The sequence below is a fragment of the Tachyglossus aculeatus genome, assembly GCF_015852505.1.
Source record: "Tachyglossus aculeatus isolate mTacAcu1 chromosome 12 unlocalized genomic scaffold, mTacAcu1.pri SUPER_6_unloc_1, whole genome shotgun sequence".
Taxonomy (NCBI): domain Eukaryota; kingdom Metazoa; phylum Chordata; class Mammalia; order Monotremata; family Tachyglossidae; genus Tachyglossus; species Tachyglossus aculeatus.
The window spans coordinates 1,235,618-1,253,680 of NW_024044828.1; the positions used below are offsets into that span (position 1 = coordinate 1,235,618).

Sequence of the window (18,063 nt, forward strand, 5' to 3'; positions counted from 1 at the left end):
GCTGGTTGCCTAGTAAGCGACCTTCTCTATCCCAGTATGGTGGTTGAGGGGCTGCCGGGTACCACACAAAGTACAGGCCTCCCGGAAGAGGTCTAGAGGAAATCCATGGATTAATTAATGATATTTATTAAGAGCTTACTATATGCTGAGCAGTGTACTCAGCGCACTTGTTTCCTGCACCCAAGGAGCTTACAGTCTAGAGGACAACCCTGCCCCTGCTTCTGCACTATGGGAGATTAAGAGTCCAGTAGAGGAGACAACGTAAAAATCAAACAACTGAGCCATAGAAACCCTGGAAAGGAGGAAAGGGCCTGTGATTCCAGAAGTTCTGACCTTTGGCCTTGTGTGGGAAAGCACAAGAGCCTGCTGTTCCCAGCTGTTGTCAACCCTGAGGTTGTTGGATGAATCCCTGGAATCACTTGTGAAACCCTCTGCAGATTAAACCCTCTGGAGATTGAGAGTCGAGTAGGGGAGACAACATAAAAATCCAAACAACTGAGCCATAGAAACAAGACACATTGCCCAATGAAAAGGGAGGGACATTTGGTTTCCAGTGGAATTTGTCTGGGAAGGATCTGTGGCAGAGGTTCACTTCAAGTAGGGTGCTTATACCAGGACCGAAGTGCTGCCGTTGCTCCAGCCGCAAACTAAACCAAAGTTAAACAAAAGTCACGGCACTCTGGGGAGATCGGGGCGTCAGCCGAGGGTTGGAAGAGCCTGGTCACTAGACAGCTGGTCCTCACTTTTGCTAGGCCATTCAGAAGACGGTGATGTGTTTCTCCTAATAGTCCTAGCTTTGTCCAAAGAACACTGTAATGTTCAGAGAAATGGCCTTTTACGTTTGTCGTCTGTGCGTGGAAATCCCCAGCACGTTCCCATTTTTAAAGATGATCCGGTGTCCCGTGGAAGCCTGGGCAATGTTTGTGCCCACAGAGAGATGTGTCTCCATCCCCCCCATCTTACCTCCTTCCCTTCCCCACAGCACCTGTATATATGTATATATGTTTGTACATATTTATTACTCTATTTTACTTGTACATATCTATTCTATTTATTTTATTTTGTTAGTATGTTTGGTTTTGTTCTCTGTCTCCCCCTTTTAGACTGTGAGCCCACTGTTGGGTAGGGACTGTCTCTATATGTTGCCAATTTGTACTTCCCAAGCGCTTAGTACAGTGCTCTGCACATAGTAAGCGCTCAGTAAATACGATTGATGATGATGGAGGCTGGCTTCAGACCTCCAGGCGAAGCCTGGGAGTGGTGGCCCCGTGGCTTCTTTCAGAAATGGCAACTGTGCTCCGGTCGACGGCTAGGGCAGCTGCTTTGCCCAGTATTGCCTGTGTTTCGTTGCGTTACGTTGCGTTTAGCTCAGTGGTCACGCAGTGATGTTAAATGAAACGTGTCACGCAGTTGCGTTGTATGGAACCAGGGGCGATGCCCGAAGCGGGCCCGGAGGGAATGAGGCCTCTGGAACTGGGCTTTCAGTAAAGATGGGAGAATCCAGCTCTCCCTCAGCCGCCATGACCTCTGGAGCTGGACTGCGTCTGTCTGTCCGTTGGTCCGTGGCGTGGGAGTGGATTGGAGAAGCCGGCTGGCAGTCAGCCCCTCGGGGAAAGTACCTTGTTAAACCCAAATGAATCACAACTCATTGCCTAATCTTTCATCCAGTGCCATTTTTCTCTGCCTGCCAGAGGCCTTTTCAAAAAATCCCCAGGAATCTTCAAGCAGGAGGGTACGCATGTCTGGGGAGCCTCGAGCTCTGATGCTCCTGTCTTATGAATGAGCTGAAAGATGTATTCCAGATCCAGGAATCTTCCCTGGGTCACTGGTTCATTTTCTTCAGGAGGAATCTGAGATTACACCAGGCCTTTGATCTTTCCCAGAAGACAGTCTTCCCTATCTGGGTTAAAACCTTAAAAGGAAACGGGGCGGATTCCAGCTCAGTGAGTCTTTCGGTCTTTCCCGTGGCCTACCAGGAGGAGAGTCAGGATGTAGAGACCGAGATCCTGCATGACCCTTCCTGCTAAGCAGGCCCATTCATTAAAAGCAGGAAGACCTCAAAGGAGTCAGGACCAGAACCAACTTGCCTCTGCTGTGTTGAAAACTGCTCCTTGGCCAGAAGGGTTTGTAATGAGCGGTTACTTCAACGCTGAGCGGACGTCCCCGGGGAGTATTGCACAAGAATGGGAACGTCATCGCTATTTTTCCTTCCTCTGTCCCTTCGGCAGATCCAATTTTTCCCAATACCGATCGCCCTTAACTCATTTGCTTGCACGCCAAAGAGCCTTCGACGTCCGGAACTGGAGCCAGTCGGGCCTCTGGTTTAGATGCCTTTAGGCTGGTTTTTTTAGATAGTATTTAAGCGCTTACCATTTGTCAAGCACCGTTTTAAACGCTGGGGTAGATATAAGCTAATCAGGCCAGATAGAGTCCTTGTCTTAGATGGGACTCGCAGTCTAAGTAGGAGGGAGAACAAGTACTGAATCCCCATTGTACGGTGGAGGAAATTGAGGCAAAGATAAAAGAAATGACTTGCCCGAGGTCACACAGCAGACAAGCGGCAGAGCCAGGATTAGAACCCAGGTCCCCTCACTCCCAGGCCCGTGCTCTCTCCACTAGTCCATGCTGCTTCCAGAAGGCTCAGGCCATGACTTGCCCCAAATAATAATAATAATAATAATAGCATTTATTAAGCGCTTACTATGTGCAAAGCACTGTTCTAAGCGCTGGGGAGGTTACAGGGTGATCAGGTTGCCCCACCGGGGGCTCACGGTCTTAAGCCCCATTTTACAGATGAGGTCACTGAGGCCCAGAGAAGCGAAGTGACTTTCCCAGAGTCACCCAGCTGACGACAAGTTTCAGAGCCGGGATTTGAACCCACGACCTCTGACTTCAAAGCCCAGGCTCTTTCCACTGAGCCACGCTGCTTCTCTGGGCCCTAAAGCCTGACCCTCGGCTGATTCCAGAGGTCCTGACCTTTGGCCTTTTGTGGGAAAGCACAAGAGCCTGCTGTTCCCAGCTGTTGTCAATCATGAGGTGGTCGGAGGACTCTGTGACAGGAATCCCTGGGATCCCTTTCGAAACCCTCTGCAGTAAATTCGCCGGCGTCCTCGGCGTCCCCATCAGGGGACCAACCTGAGTGGGTCGGGTCCTGGCCCGCTCGGAGATGCTCCGAGCCTCCCAGTGCCAGAAAGGTTGGCGGCCCGCAAGGGCACGCTGGATCCCACCAGCCCAGCCCGTGCCCCGCTTCCCGCATCTCCCCGTCACCCCCGGGGCCTGGGTGACCGGTTCTGATCTGCTACTCGCCTGCCAAGTGACCTTAGGCGAGTCACTTCGCTTCCCTGAGCCTCGGGTCCCGCATCTGTAAAATGGAGATTGAAACTGTGAGCCCCACGTGGGCCGGGGACCGCAGCCAACCCGATTTGCTTCAGTCGTATTTACTGGGCGCTTACTGTGTGCAGAGCACCGGACTAAGCGCTTGGAAAGTACAATTCGGCAACAGATAGAGTCCCTACCCAACAACGGGCTCACAGTCTAGAAGCGGGAGACAGACAGCAAAACAGAACAAGTAGGCGAATCCACCCCAGTGCTTAATACAGTGCCTGACCCACAGTAAGCGCTTAACAAATACCACGATAATTATTGTTATGCCTGCCAGCACAGCGGTGTTTCCCAGGCTCAGCTGGAACCCACAGACGCCGGTGACCAGGTTTGTCTTGGGCCACGGGGCCGACCGATAAGCCCCCCGCGGACTCTCCGTTCCCAGTTTGGTTCTCTGCCGCGACCTCTCCGGCTGGGCCCGTGACAGGGAACGGGCTGGGAGAAGGAGAACCAGGGCAGTCGCTGCTGGCGTTCTGAGGAGGACGGGGTCAGAGACGATCGAGTGGTCAAGGAGGATTAGGAGAGAGTGGAGCCTGTTGGACGGGGCTCTGATGGGTGACGTTGGAGAGACCGTGGCCTTGGTGGAGGCGAGGGGCTGAAAACCAGATTGTAAGCAGATCAAGAAAAGAAGGGAAAGCAGTAGATGAAGCTCCCTCTTTCAGGGAGTCTGGACAGGAGATGGGATGGTAGCCGGAGGGGACTGTGGGACCCAGAGACGAATTTTTTAGGCTAAGGGAGGCCCGAGCGTGTTTGAAGGCAGGGAGGAGGGGAGCCGTGTGAGTGAAAAGTTAAAGCAATAGAGAGTGACTGATTTCAAGAAATGAGAGGAGACCGGGTCAGAAGCACACGTAGAAGGGGCAGAGTTATGGGCAGGAAACCGGTCTCCTCTGGAGAAACAGCTGGGGAGGAGGAGGCGGGGGAGATAGTGGAGCGGTGAGAAGGATGTGGGAAGTTTACGCTGGATGGTTTCTGTTTTACCGACCAAGTAATTGGTGAGGTCAGGGGGGATTAGGGAGGAAGGCCGACGGGGGGCCACCGGCGGTTTAAGGGGGAGCTCATAAGGAGGGAAGGAACAGTTGACAGGGGCCGGGGGCATGGAAGTCGATAACGAGGAATAGAAGGTTTGCTGAGCGTCAGATGAAGTGGGCCGTGGGAGCCCCCCGAGGCGGGGGCCCGGTGGCCAGAGGTCCGGCGTCCAGCACCTCAGACCCCCCAGTGTGGACAGTCTGACGGTTTGGGAGCTCCGGGCTTCCTGGTGGCCAGGCTAGTCTGAGTCAGGCCTACTTGGGCCCCTGCCCAGCTTCTTGACTCGACCTCCCCCTTGGGAAACCGTGAGGGCTCTCCCGGCCAACGGGCCTGTTGTCTGCCCTCACCCCCTTCTTTACCTCCGCCCTTGGATGCCTCGCTCCCTTCCCCGGCTCCGGGAGGTCCCCCTGAGCAGGAGAGGACCCGAGAGGTTGAGTTTGCACTTTGCCTTCACTTGAGTAGCTCCTCCATCACTTTCTTTTCCTCCTCCTCCTGTCTCTGCCTCTTTCCGTCTGGGAATGACCACCCGAGGCTGCTTCTCAGTTGAGACTCCAGGACCGCCCCCAACCACAATCGTACAAATAAACTTAAAAGGGGGAGTGTTGGTAGGATTTCTGACAGACTGAACTCCTCATCTTTCCCCCTTACCTTTTCCCTTCCCAAAACTTTCCCATCTCAGTCGACAACCCCGTGCCCTGCAACCTGGGCATCACCTGGGCCTTCGCGCAATCTTTCACTCCCCTCATTCGCTCTGCCGGTTCTCTCCAGATCAGCGCGTAGAACAGTGCTTTGCATGTAGTAAGCGCTTCACAAATACCATCATTTTTATTATGATCTGATCACCCTGCCTTGCTGTCTCCTGCCTCCTAAAACGGGCCTGCCTCCTCCTTCTCGCCGGGAATTCCTTCCCTCCCTTTTCAAACCTGCCGGACCCCGGCTCTCCCCAACCTCAAAGCCCTTCTGAAATCACACCTCTGCCAGGAGGCCTTCTCTGATTGACTTCTCTTCAGCTTCCACCTTGGTATTTCTCCGCCACCCTCACTCGTACTCTCACACACGAGCCTGTCAACCACTACTGTGTATGCTCATTTACAGAACTGTTTTTCCTTTCTCTGCTCTGTGCAAATCATTTGGGGTCTCCCCCAGTAGACTGTAAGCTACAGGAGGACACAGATGATGTCTTCTACTTGTATTGCACTCTCCCAAGCCCCGAGACCAATGCTGTGCTCAGAGCAGGTGCTCAATAAATATTAACGGCCGATCTCCCGAATTACTGTATCACTACATCAGTCTCCTCGTCGGTCTCTCTGCCTCCGGCCTCTTTTTTTGGAGGGTGGCGGGTGGTATTTGTCAAGAGCTTACTACGTGCCAGGCATTGTACTAAGCACTGGGCTAGATATAAGCTAATCAGTTGGGAAGCAATCCCATGTGGAGCTCGCAGTCTTAATCCCCTTATTACAGTTGAGGTAACTTAGGCACGGAGAAGTTAAGTGGCTTGCCCAAGGTCACACAGCAGACAGGTGGCAAAGCTGGGATTAGAATTCAGCTCCTTCGGATCCCCCGGCCCTTGCTGTACCCACTAGGCTACGCTGCTCCTCACCGCTCAGATTCGTCCCTCGCTCTGCTACTTGATTCATCTAAAACAGTGCTTGGCACGTAGTAAGCGCTTAAGAAATACCATCATTATTATTATTATCCGTCTCTGTATGTTGCCAACTTGTACTTCCCAAGCGCTTACTACTGTGTTCTGCACACAGTAAGTGCTCAATAAATACGATTGATTGATTGATTATCTAAGAGGCCAAACAGAAGACATCACTCTAAACCTCCGAGACTTCTGCGGCTCCCCATCTCTCTCCACGTCAGTCAGACCCGGTGGCTTTAAGGTTTCCTCTCCAACTCCCTTCTTTGCATTCTCTTTTGCCATTTAACATGCCAGCAGGCTCCCAGCTCACACCAGGCACTCAAATGAATTTCAATCGAAGAAAAAACGGAGAATTCGGGGAGGAGCGGGGATCCAGCTGGGCGACTTTCAGGGGCAGGAGTCAAGTGGCTCTGACCGGGAATGATTTTTCTAGTTTGAAAGTTCCGGTTTGGAATTTGGGGCCTCCGGCAATTCTGAACAGAATGGTGATTGTGAGCATTTTTTTTTTCCTTTTCTATTGCTTTCCGACGCGGTTCACCTAGTAATCAGGTTGCAGCTTAAACTGCAACATTTTCCACTTCCAGAGAAAGGGAGAGAGTGGGGTCTCCCCAGCAGCTTCGTTCCTCAAAGCCCTCGCTTAGCTTTGTATTAACTTGCTGCCCTTTTCCGCTCCCCGGTGAGCCGAGAAGAATCTCTTGCTTTGTGCCTTTTAAATCCATCGGGGCAAAAGTGAAGATTACAGAGCGGCTGAGTATCTCTGTTTCGTTCCCCGAGGCTTTGACCCAGTCCCCAGGGGTGAGGGAAGGCAGAATTTCATTATTAATTCGTATTTATTGAACGCTTACTGTGTGCAGAGCACCGTACTAAGTGCTTGGGACGTAGAAGTCGGCAACATATAGAGACGGTCCCTACCCGACAGCGGGCTCCCAGTCTAGAAGGGGGAGACAGATGACAAAACATGTGGACAGGTGTCAATTAGGGAAGCAGTGTGGCTCAGCGGAAAGAGCCCGGGCTTTGGAGTCAGAGGTCGTGGGTTCAAATCCCAGCTCTGCCACTTGTCAGCTGTGTGACTTTGGGCCAGTCACTTCACTTCTCTGGGCCTCATCTGGAAAATGGGGATGAAGACTGTGAGCCCCACGTGGGGCAACCTGATTACCTTGTACCTACCCCAGCGCGTAGAACAGTACTTGGCACATAGGAAGCGCTTAGCAAATACCAACATTATGTGCTAGCTTCGGCAGCACTTACACTAAAATTGGAACGATACAGAGAAGATTAGCATGGTCCCTGCGCAAGGATGACACGCAAATTCGTGAAGCGTTTCATATTTTTTTGTTTTGTTGTCTGTCTCCCCCGTTTAGACTGTGAGTCCACTGTTGGGTAGGGACCGTCTCTATATGTTGCCAACTTGGACTTCCCAAGCGCTTAGTACAGTGCTCTGCACACAGTAAGTGCTCAATAAATACGATTGAATGAATGAATGAATGAAGTCGTCAGAACAACTAGAAATAAAGCTAGATGCATGTCATTAACAAAATAGAATAGTCAATATGGACAAGTAAAGTAAATAGAGTGATAAATCTGTACAAACATATATACAGGTGATGTGGAGAGGGGAAGGAGGTAGGGCGGAGAGGATGGGGAGGAGGAGAGGAAAAAGGGGGCTCAGTGTGGGAAGGCCTCCTGGAGGAGGTGAGCTGTCAGTAGGGCTTTGAAGGGAGGAAGAGAGATAGTTTGGCAGATGTGCGGAGGGAGGATATTCCGGGCCAGGGGGAGGACGTGGGCCGGGGATCGACGGCGGGACGGGCGAGAACGAGGCCCGGTGAGGAGGCGAGCGGCAGAAGAGCGGAGGGTGCGGGCTGGAGAAGGAGAGAAGGGAGGTGAGGTAGGAGGGGGCGAGGGGATGGACAGCCTGGAAGCCCAGGGTGAGGAGTTTTTGCTTGACGTGTAGGTTGACTGGCAGCCACTGGAGATTTTTGAGGAGGGGAGTGTGATTTGCTCTGCCCTGGGGTGGGGCGGGGGGAGGATCTTGACCTCTGAGTACTGCCAGCATCAGGCCAGTCTGACCCTTTCCCTGCCCGATGGCTTTGAGCTCGGATGTTGACATCAGGGAGGCCAGGCTTCTGCTTGGAACCAGGCCCCCCACACGGAGGCCAGATGGGTGGGCCGGGCCGGGGGCTGCGCAGGTGGTTGTACTGGGGGCCGTGGGTTTCCACTTCAGCCCCGGAAAGCCCCAGGCCTCCCCTTCCATCTGGATCGGTCGTTGACATCAGCTGAGACGGGTGGGGAGGTGATGGAGAGGAGGGCTGGCCTGCAGGAAGGCCCCAAGAGCCTCCGGCTGCTACTGTGCCCAGCGGCCGGAAGGAAGAGGGACAGTCTAGCCTGGATATCCCGCTGGGAAAATACAGGGCCAAGGACTCCACGTCGGCTCCCACTTTCCATTTTCAGCTTGGACAAGGGCCGGAATCAGGTTGGGATTCCATCGCCCCGGGGCCCCACTGAGGCATTTTTTAACGGTCTCATTTCCAGACTGGCCGGAGCCATCCAGAGCCGCCGGACCACCTCCAGAGTGGTCCCGGTGGGACGGCCACAACCCACTGCTCCCCGGGGCTGGATACGACTGCTCCCTCACCACCCCTTCCCATCGCCCGGCCTGGGGATCGGTGAGGACGGTCACCCTGGGCCCTCCCGGCTCATCGTTCGGGGGTCCCCCGGCCCCCGTCAGGGGCTCCATGTCCGCCCTGCTTAGCGGTGGGCTTCTGCACTGGGTTAGTTATCCATCTGCCTCCCCGGGGCCGGTTCTCAGGGGGACGTTTTAGAAGCCAGCAGGCCTGGGCGCTCTTTCCTGGGTGCCGTCGTCCCTCCCCGGGGCGCTTCGATCTGGGTACCCCCTGTGGGGAAGGGTTTGGGGGACGCGGTTTCCTTTATCCGGACGGCCTGATGGCCGGTAGTCACGAGTCGCCAACTGAGGCGGCGGAGGCGGGCTGTTCTGGGTGGCCGAGGGGAGGCTAACAGACCAGGGAGCGATGGTGTCAGTGATGCGAAACACTGTGCTATGGGCTGAGTTGGATGTGAGATAAGCAGATCGGGCAGAACCCCGGCCCCATCCTAAAGATGAGGCACAGTGGAAGGAAGTGACTTACCCCAGGCCACACAGCAGGCAAGCGACTCCTCATTCATAGTCCTTCGCTCTTTCACTAGGCGATCAGAGACTCTTCCGCCTTCCCAGGTCCATTCGCCGCTCTTCAGGGGCCCCTTTTCCCCACTTGGACTGTTTAGGCGCCTCTCAAAGGCTCCATGTCTGTCCTAGTAGCGGACACCCACGTCGGCTGTCGGCCTGGTCTCCCCTCAGATGGAGAGCTGGGGGCGGGGCTCAGGGGACGCTGTGGAAGAACGGATGGGCAGCGGGCGGGCTGCGTCCTGTCTTTCATCCATTCAATCGTATTTATCGAGCGCTTCCTGTGTGCAGAGCACTGTGCTAAGCGCTTGGGAAGTCCAAGTCGGCAACCTATAGAGCCGGTCCCTACCCGACGACGGGCTCACGGTCTAGAAGGGGGAGACAGACAACAATACAAGACATTTCTAGACTGTGAGCCCACTGTCAGGTAGGGACCGGCTCTATAGGTTGCCAACTTGTACTTCCCAAGCGCTTAGTCCAGTGCTCTGCATACAGTAAGCGCTCAATAAATTCATTCATTCATTCATTCAATCGTATTTATTGAGCGCTTCCTGTGTGCAGAGCACTGGACTAAGCGCTTGGGAAGTCCAAGTTGGCCACCTGTAGAGACGGTCCCTACCCGACAGCGGGCTCACACTCTAGAAGGGGGAGAATTCGTTCATTCATTCAACAGTGGGCTCACAGTCTAGAATAAATACGATTGAATGAATGAATGAACGTCGACAGGTGTCAGAATCGTTGGAACAAACAGAATTATGCTGTAATGCACCTCGTTACCAAAATAAATAGAATAGTAAATACGGACAAGTAGAGTCATAAATCTGTACAGATAATAATAATAATAATAATAACGATGGCAATTGTTAAGCGCTTACTATGTGCAAAGCACTGTTCTAAGCGCTGTGGGGGGATACAAGGTGATCAGGTTGTCCCACGTGGGGCTCACAGTCTTCATCCCCATTTTACAGGTGAGGGAACTGAGGCTCTTAGAAGCGAAGTGACTTGCCCAGGGTCACACAGCAGACATGTGGTGGAGCTGGGATTCGAACCCATGACCTCTGACTCCAAAGCCCGGGCTCTTCCCGCTAGGCCACGCTGCTCCTCTAAATTTGGAGAACGCGGGCGTCGATCCCGCTACCTCTCAAATGCTAAGCCGAGCGCTCTACCATTTGAGCCAAGGGCTGTCGGGAGGGGAAGGAGGTAGGGCTGAGGGGGACGGGGAGAGGAAAAAGGGGGCTGTCTTCAATAATTATAATGTTGGTATTTGTTAAGCGCTCATTATGTGCTGTTCGAAGCGCCGGCTTTCCGGGAGGGCCCGCTTCCCGTCCTTTGACCCGTCCCACTCCTGCGCCTTCTAGACCGCGAGCCCGCCGTCGGGTAGGGACCGTCTCTGGATGTTGCCAACGTGGACTTCCCAGGCGCTTAGTACAGCTCCCCGCACTCAGTAAGCGCTCAATAAATGCGACTGATTGATGGATTGTGCCTCCGCAGCCTGTGACTGTGACCCGAGAGGCACGGAGACGCCCCAGTGTGACCCGGCCACCGGCCAGTGCGCCTGCCGGGCCGGGGTGGAGGGGCCGCGCTGCGACCGGTGCACCCGCGGCTACTCGGGGCTCTTCCCCGACTGCGCCGCCTGCCACCGGTGCTTTGCCCTGTGGGACGCCGTCGTCACCGAGCTCACCAACCGGACGCAGCGCTTCCTGGACGGGGCCAAGGCCCTGAGGGTCAGCGGGGCCGTCGGGCCCTACCGAGACACGGTGGACGCGGTGGAGCGGACCATCGGCGAGGTCCGGGACATCCTGGCCCACAGCCCCGCCGCGGAGCCGCTCGGGAACATCGGGGAGCTCTTCGAGGAGGCCGAGTGAGTAGACGCTGGAAACCGGGCCTTGCGGACGCGGCCGGAGCTTTGCCCCGCGGGGGCGGGGGGCCTTCCCCCCGTGTGGAGCATCCTTAGGCGCTTTGGAGCCGGAGGCCATGGGTTCGAATCCCGTCTGGGCAAGTCACTTCACTTCTCTATGCCTCAGTTCCCTCATCTGTAAAATGGGGGTTAAGACTGTGATCACCTGGTATCCCCCCAGCGCTTAGAACAGTGCCATGCACATAGTAAGCGCTCAACAAATGCCATCATTATTATTATTATGTGGAGAGGGAATCCCTGTGGGACAATCTGATCACCTTGGATCTCCCCAGCGCTTAGAACAGTGCCGTGCACATAGTAAGTGCTCAACAAATGCCATCATCATTATTATTATTATTATGTGGAGAGGGAATCCCCGTGGGGCAACCTGATCACCTTGTATCTCCCCAGCGCTTAGAATAGTGCCGTGCACATAGTAAGTGCTCAACAAATGCCATTATTATTATTATTATTATTATGTGGAGAGGGAATCCCCGTGGGACAATCTGATCACCTTGTATCCCCCCAGCGCTCAGAACAGTGCCGTGCACATAGTAAGCACTCAATAAATGCCATTATATTATTATTATTATTATTATGTGGAGAGGGAATCCCCGTGGGACAATCTGATCACCTTGTATCCCCCCAGCACTTAGAGCAGTGCCGTGCACATAGTAAGCGCTCAACAAATGCCATCATTATTATTATTATGTAGAGAGGGAATCCCCGTGGAACAATATGATCACCTTGTATCTCCCCAGCGCTTAGAACAGTGCTGAGCACATAGTAAGTGCTCGACAAATGCCATCATTGTTATTATTATTATTATTATTATTATTATTATGTGGAGAGGGAATCCCCGTGGGACAATCTGATCACCTTGTATCCCCCCAGCGCTTAGAACAGTGCCGTGCACATAGTAAGCGCTCAACAAATGCCATCATTATTATTATTATTATTATTATGTGGAGGCTCACAGTCTTAACCCCCATTTTACAGATGAGGGAACTGAGGCATAGAGAAGTGAAGTGACTTGCCCAAGCGGGATTCGAACCCATGACCTCTGCCTCCAAATAATATATTATTATCCAGGGGGAGTTGCCCGGACTCAGTTCTTCCTGAGGGCAGCGGGGCTTCCTCAGGGAAGCAGCCTGGACTAAAGGAAAGAGTCCGGGCTTGGGATTCAGAGGGCCTGGGTTCTAATCCCGGCTCCGCCACTCATCTGCTGGGTGACCTTGGGCAAGTCACTTCACTTTTCTGTGCCTCAGTTACCTCATCTGTAAAACGGGAATTAAGAATGCGAGTCAGACACGGGACCCGACTCGATTAGCCTGTATCCACCCCAGTGGTTAGTACAGAGCCTGGCACATAGTAAGCGCTTAATACATTAAGAAAAAAAAAGTCACTGGGATTTCTGAGCAGGGTCTCCAGGTTTTTGGTTTCCCCCTCGAAGATGCTGCTGATGTCAGGATTCCCAGATTGCCCCGATTCTGGCGGGAGAGGCCTGTCACAGTAATGCATGGGAACCTCATCCTTGCCATGGCGTAACCCCAGAAGGCATCAGCTGGACCCCGTCTTCCGCTGTTTTTGGGGGACAGATTCCTAGACTTCCCCCCCGGGTCTCAGCATCCGATCCCCCCTTGCCCCCCGTCCTGACGGGGCGTGCGTGGCAAGACATGGAAGTGGAGTCTCGGCAAGAGCGCGTTTGGGGCAGGGAGAAGGCGGGCCGGTTCATCGGCATTTTAATCGTCTGGCCAAAGTCCGTGAGCCGTGCCCGGGATGGGGGGTGGCGGAGCCGAGAGGTGGGAAGTCGGATGCCGGAGGGTGCTGGGGAAGAAGTTCCATGATGGATTCCCTTTGGCCTCGGGAGCTAGTGGCCGTCAAAGAGCCCCAGACCTGGGGGTGGAGGGCGAAAGGTGTGGGAGGGGAATGTAATAATAATAATAATAATAAGTTAAGTGCTTACTATGTGCCAAGCACTGTTCTAAGCGCTGAGATGGAAAGTAATCAGGTTGTCCCACGTGGGGCTCAGTCTTCATCCCCATTTTACAGATGAGGGAACTGAGGCTCGGAGAATCAATCAATTGTATTGAGCGCTTACTGTGTGCAGAGCACTGTACTAAGCGCTTGGGAAGTCCAAGTTGGCAACATATAGAGACAGTCCCTACCCAACAGTGGGCTCACAGTCTAGAAGGGGGAGATAGAGAACAAAACCAAACAGATTAACAAAATAAAATAAATAGAATAGATATGTACAAGTAAAATAGAGTAATAAATATGTACAAACATATATATGTATATACAGGTGCTGTGGGGAAGGGAAGGAGGTAAGATGGGGGGGATGGAGAGGGGGACGAGGGGGAGAGGAAGAGAAGTTAAGTGACTTGCCCAAGGTCACACAGCAGGCATGTGGCGGAGCGGGGATTCGAACCCATGACCTCTGCCTCTGAAGCCCGGGCTCTTTCCACTGAGCCACGCTGCTTCTCCAGTGTACTCCGCCCAAGCGCTTAGAACAGTGCTCCACCCCCAGTGAGCGCTCAGTAAATACCATGGATCGACTGTTGGACCACATGTCTCCGCCCGGGCTCCACGCAGTCAGCGTTGGCGATATTTCACGCCCCCGGCCTTTCCTGGGGACCGGGATTCCTTTTGGAAAGTGGGAAAAAGGCGGGCGGAGGAAGAGTAGTTCTCCATCATCAAAGAAGCGGAATCCGAGTCCAAGCGGGGGGCCGAGACTGTTTCCTAAGGTGTCCCCAAGCAAGCTCTTCCCCTGGGGACGCGGGAGAACCGGACGGGAGCGTGGCCGGCCTTCTTCCCGCAGGAAGTTGACCCGAGATGTCGCGGAGAAGGTGGCCGAGGCGGAGGTCCAGCTGTCCGAGGTGGCCTCCGGCGGCAACCGCACGCGGGACCGGCTCGACTCCCTCCAGACGGACTCGCGGAGCCTGGGCCGCGCCGTGAAGGAGCTGGCGGAACACCTGGAATTCATCAAGAACTCAGACATCCAGGGTGGGTCCCGGCCGGAGGGGCTCGGGGTCGCCTTCGGCCGTCCCCATTCCCGCCCGGAGCCCACGGACGTTCAAGGGAAAGTTGAGCGGAGGCCCCCGGGATGGGAGGGAGGCCCGGGCCAGCGTCCTTTCCCCCACAGGAGCCCTGGAGAGCATCACCAAGTATTTCCAGGCGTCGCTGGAGGCCGAGGAGAGGGTGAACGCGTCCACCGCGGACGCCGCCGGCCCGGTGGCGCGGTCCACCCTGACGCGGGAGCGGGTGGAGAGGCTTCTGGAGGCGGAGGAGGACCGGTTCCGGCGGCAGCAGGAGGAGCAGTCGCGTCTCCTGGACGAGCTGGCCGGGCGGCTCCAGAGCCTGGACCTGGCCGCTGTGGCGAGCAAGGTGAGCGGCGGAGCGGCCGGTTGCCTCATAATAAATGACGGCGCCTAGCAAGCGCTTACTACGTGCTAAGCACCGGGGAGGTTACAGGGTCGTCAGGTTATCAGGGGTCATTCAAGGCCCTGCTGAGAGCTCACCTCCTCCAGGAGGCCTTCCCAGACTGAGCCCCTTCCTTCCTCTCCCCCTCGTCCCCCTCTCCATCCCCCCATCTTACCTCCTTCCCTTCCCCACAGCACCTGTATATATGGTTGTACATATTTATTACTCTATTTATTTATTTATTTTACTTGTACATTTCTGTCCTATTTATTTTATTTTGTTGGTATGTTTGGTTCTGTTCTCTGTCTCCCCCTTTTAGACTGTGAGCCCGCTGTTGGGTAGGGACTGGCTCTATGTGTTGCCAATTTGTACTTCCCAAGCGCTTAGTACAGTGCTCTGCACATAGTAAGCACTCAATAAATACGACTGATTGATTGATCAGGTTGTCCCCCGGGGGGCTCCCGGTCGTCACCCCCATTTTACAGACGAGGGAACTGAGGCTCAGAGAAGGTGACTTGCCCAGAGTCACACGGCAGACACGTAGGGGAAGCCGGGACTCCCGTTTTCTCCCTTCTGGCCGCGGGTTCAGTCCCTGAGCTCTGGGCTCCGGTCAGACCCCATCCTCGCCCCCAGATTCATTCAGTCGTATTTATTGAGCGCCTCCAGAGCACTGGACGAAGCCTTGGGAAGACAAGTTGGAACGGAGGGCGAGCGGGAGGGTCGAGATGGGGGCCCCCCGGAGAAGCCCCTCAGGTTTTGGGTTCAGGTGGATTTCCGCGGGATGGCATTGGGGGTCCGTTGCCCCCCACGCAACACCCCCAACACACAACGGGTAACGTAGTGTCATCGTTTGGAAGGAGAGGGGTCCGTCTAGCCCGGTTCGCAGCCGACAGGCGCGTGCGTTTCTTAAAAAGGAATCACCGACCTCAGTCCTCTCCTCTCCGTCCCCCGCAGCATGTTGGGGCTCGTCTTGTGTCGGGAAGCACCGTCCTCTACAGTGCAAGCCCGCTGTTGGGCAGGGACCGTCTCTATATGTTGCCAACTTGGACTTCCCAAGCGCTTAGCACACAGGAAGCGCTCGATAAATACGATTGAATGAATGAATGAACGGAGGAGAGAGGAGGCTCAAGGATTGTCCAAATCTTTGACGGAAGGACTGGCTTTTAGGGTCAAGAACGGGGCTTCAGCCCCGGCCAGCTGTGAATCGGGTTGCCCTCATCATCATCATCAATCGTATTTATTGAGCGCTTACTATGTGCAGAGCACTGTACTAAGCGCTTGGGAAGTACAAATTGGCAACATATAGAGACAGTCCCTACCCAACAATCAATCAATCAATCAATCGTATTTATTGAGCGCTTACTATGTGCAGAGCACTGTACTAAGCGCTTGGGAAGTACAAATTGGCAACATATAGAGACAGTCCCTACCCAACGGTGGGCTCACAGTCTAAAAGTGGGCTCACATCATAGTGGTGCTGTCTGAATTTCGTAGGTATATAATATTAATGATGGCATTTAGGAAGCGCTGTGTGCAAAGCACTGTCCTAAGCGCTGGGGAGGTTACAAAGTGACCGGGTTGTCCCACGGGGACAGTTTTAATCCCCGTCTTCCAGATGAGGGAACTGAGGCCCAGAAAATAATAATAATGTTGGTATTTGTTAAGCGCTTACTATGTGCCAAGCAGTGTTCTAAGCACTGGGGGGGATACAAGGTTATCGAGGGTGTCCCACGTGGGGCTCACAGTCTTAATCTCCGTTTTACAGATGAGGTAACAGGCCCAGAAAATAATAATGTTGGTATTTGCTAAGCGTTTACTATGTGCCAAGCACTGTTCTAAGTGCTGGGGGGGAAAGAAGGTCATCGAGGTTGTCCCACGTGGGGCTCACAGTCTTAATCTCCATTTTACAGATGAGGTAACTGAGGCCCAGAAAATAATAATGTTGGTATTTGTTAAGCGCTTACTATGTGCCAAGCACTGTTCTAAGCACTGGGGGGGGTACAAGGTCATCGAGCTTGTCCCACGTGGGGCTCACAGTCTTAATCTCCGTCTTACAGGTGAGGTAACTGAGGCCCAGAAAATAATAATAATGTTGGTATTTGCTAAGCGTTTACTATGTGCCAAGCACTGCTCTAAGCGCTGGAGGGGATACAAGGTCATCGAGGTTGTCCCAAAGTCACCCAGCTGACAATTGGCGGAGCTGGGATTTGAACCCATGACCAGTGACTCCAAAGCCCGGGCACTTTCCACTGAGCCACACTGCTTCTCGTGAGCATATATGTGTATATTCATTCATTCATTCATTCAATTGTATTTATTGAGTGCTTACTGTGTGTAGAGCACTGTACTAAGCGCTTGGGAAGTCAAAGTAGGCAACATATAGAGACGGTCCCTACCCAACAGCAGGCTCACAGTCTAGAAGGGGGAGACAGACAAGAAAACAAAACATATTAACAATAGAAAATAGAATATGTACAAATAAAATAGAGTGATAAATACGTACAAACATATAGACATATATATATACTATATATAGTATATAGTGTATATATATAGTATATATACTATATATATAGTGTGTGTACATTCATTCAATTGTATTGAGCGCTTACTGTGCGCAGAGCACTATACTAAGCGCTTGGGAAGTCCAAGTTGGCAACATATAGACAGTCCCTACCCAACAGCGGGCTCACAGTCTAGAAGGGGGAGACAGACAACAAAACAAAATAAAATAAATAGAATATGTACAAATAAAATAGAGTAATAAATACGTACAAACATATATACATATATATACCATATATTTATCGTGCATGTATATTCATTCATTCAGTCGTATTTATCGAGTGCTTACTGTGCGCAGAGCACTGTACAAAGCGCTTGGGAAGTCCAAGTTGGCAACATCTAGAGACGGTCCCTACCCAACAGCGGGCTCACAGTCTAGAAGGGGGAGACAGACAAGAAAACAAAACATATTAACAAAAGAAAATAGAATATATGCAAATAAGTGTAATAAATATGTACAAACATGTAGACATATATATATATACTATATATATATATAGTGTGTGTACATTCATTCAATCGTATTTATTGAGCGCTTAGCTGTGTGCAGAGCACTGTACTAAGCGCTTGGGAAGTCCAAGTTGGCAACATGTAGACAGTCCCTACCCAACAGCCGGCTCACAGTCTAGAAAGGGGAGACAGACAACAAAATAAAATAAATAGAATATGTACAAATAAAATACAGTAATAAATACGTACAAACATATAGACACTATATATATGTGTGTATATATAGATGTATATACGTGTGTATATATATGTATATACATGTGTGTGTGTTTATATGTATATACACGTGTGTGTGTGTGTGTGTGTGTGTGTGTGTGTGTGTGTGTGTGTGTGTGCATGGATGTGGCTTGGGGCGGGGGGAGTTCACGTCCTGTGACAGGATTTCTAGATTTGTTGTTCTTCATTCATTTAGTCAATCGTATTTATTGAGCGCTTACT

General features: G+C 52.8%; 1 protein-coding gene and 1 non-coding gene across 2 annotated transcripts in view; both read left to right on the forward strand.

Annotated features, from left to right (window-relative positions):
* The window catches only part of LAMB1 (laminin subunit beta 1), a 64,893-nt gene that overhangs the window by 43,018 nt on the left and 3,812 nt on the right, over positions 1-18,063 (forward strand). The window contains exons 24-26 of the mRNA XM_038741126.1: positions 10,722-11,091; positions 13,949-14,133; positions 14,273-14,514. Coding sequence (XP_038597054.1) covers positions 10,722-11,091; positions 13,949-14,133; positions 14,273-14,514 — 797 coding nt within the window. The remainder of the gene's footprint in view (positions 1-10,721; positions 11,092-13,948; positions 14,134-14,272; positions 14,515-18,063) is intronic.
* LOC119921171 lies at positions 7,278-7,384 on the forward strand. The gene has a single exon (XR_005448477.1). It is a non-coding gene; the product is annotated as a U6 spliceosomal RNA (small nuclear RNA).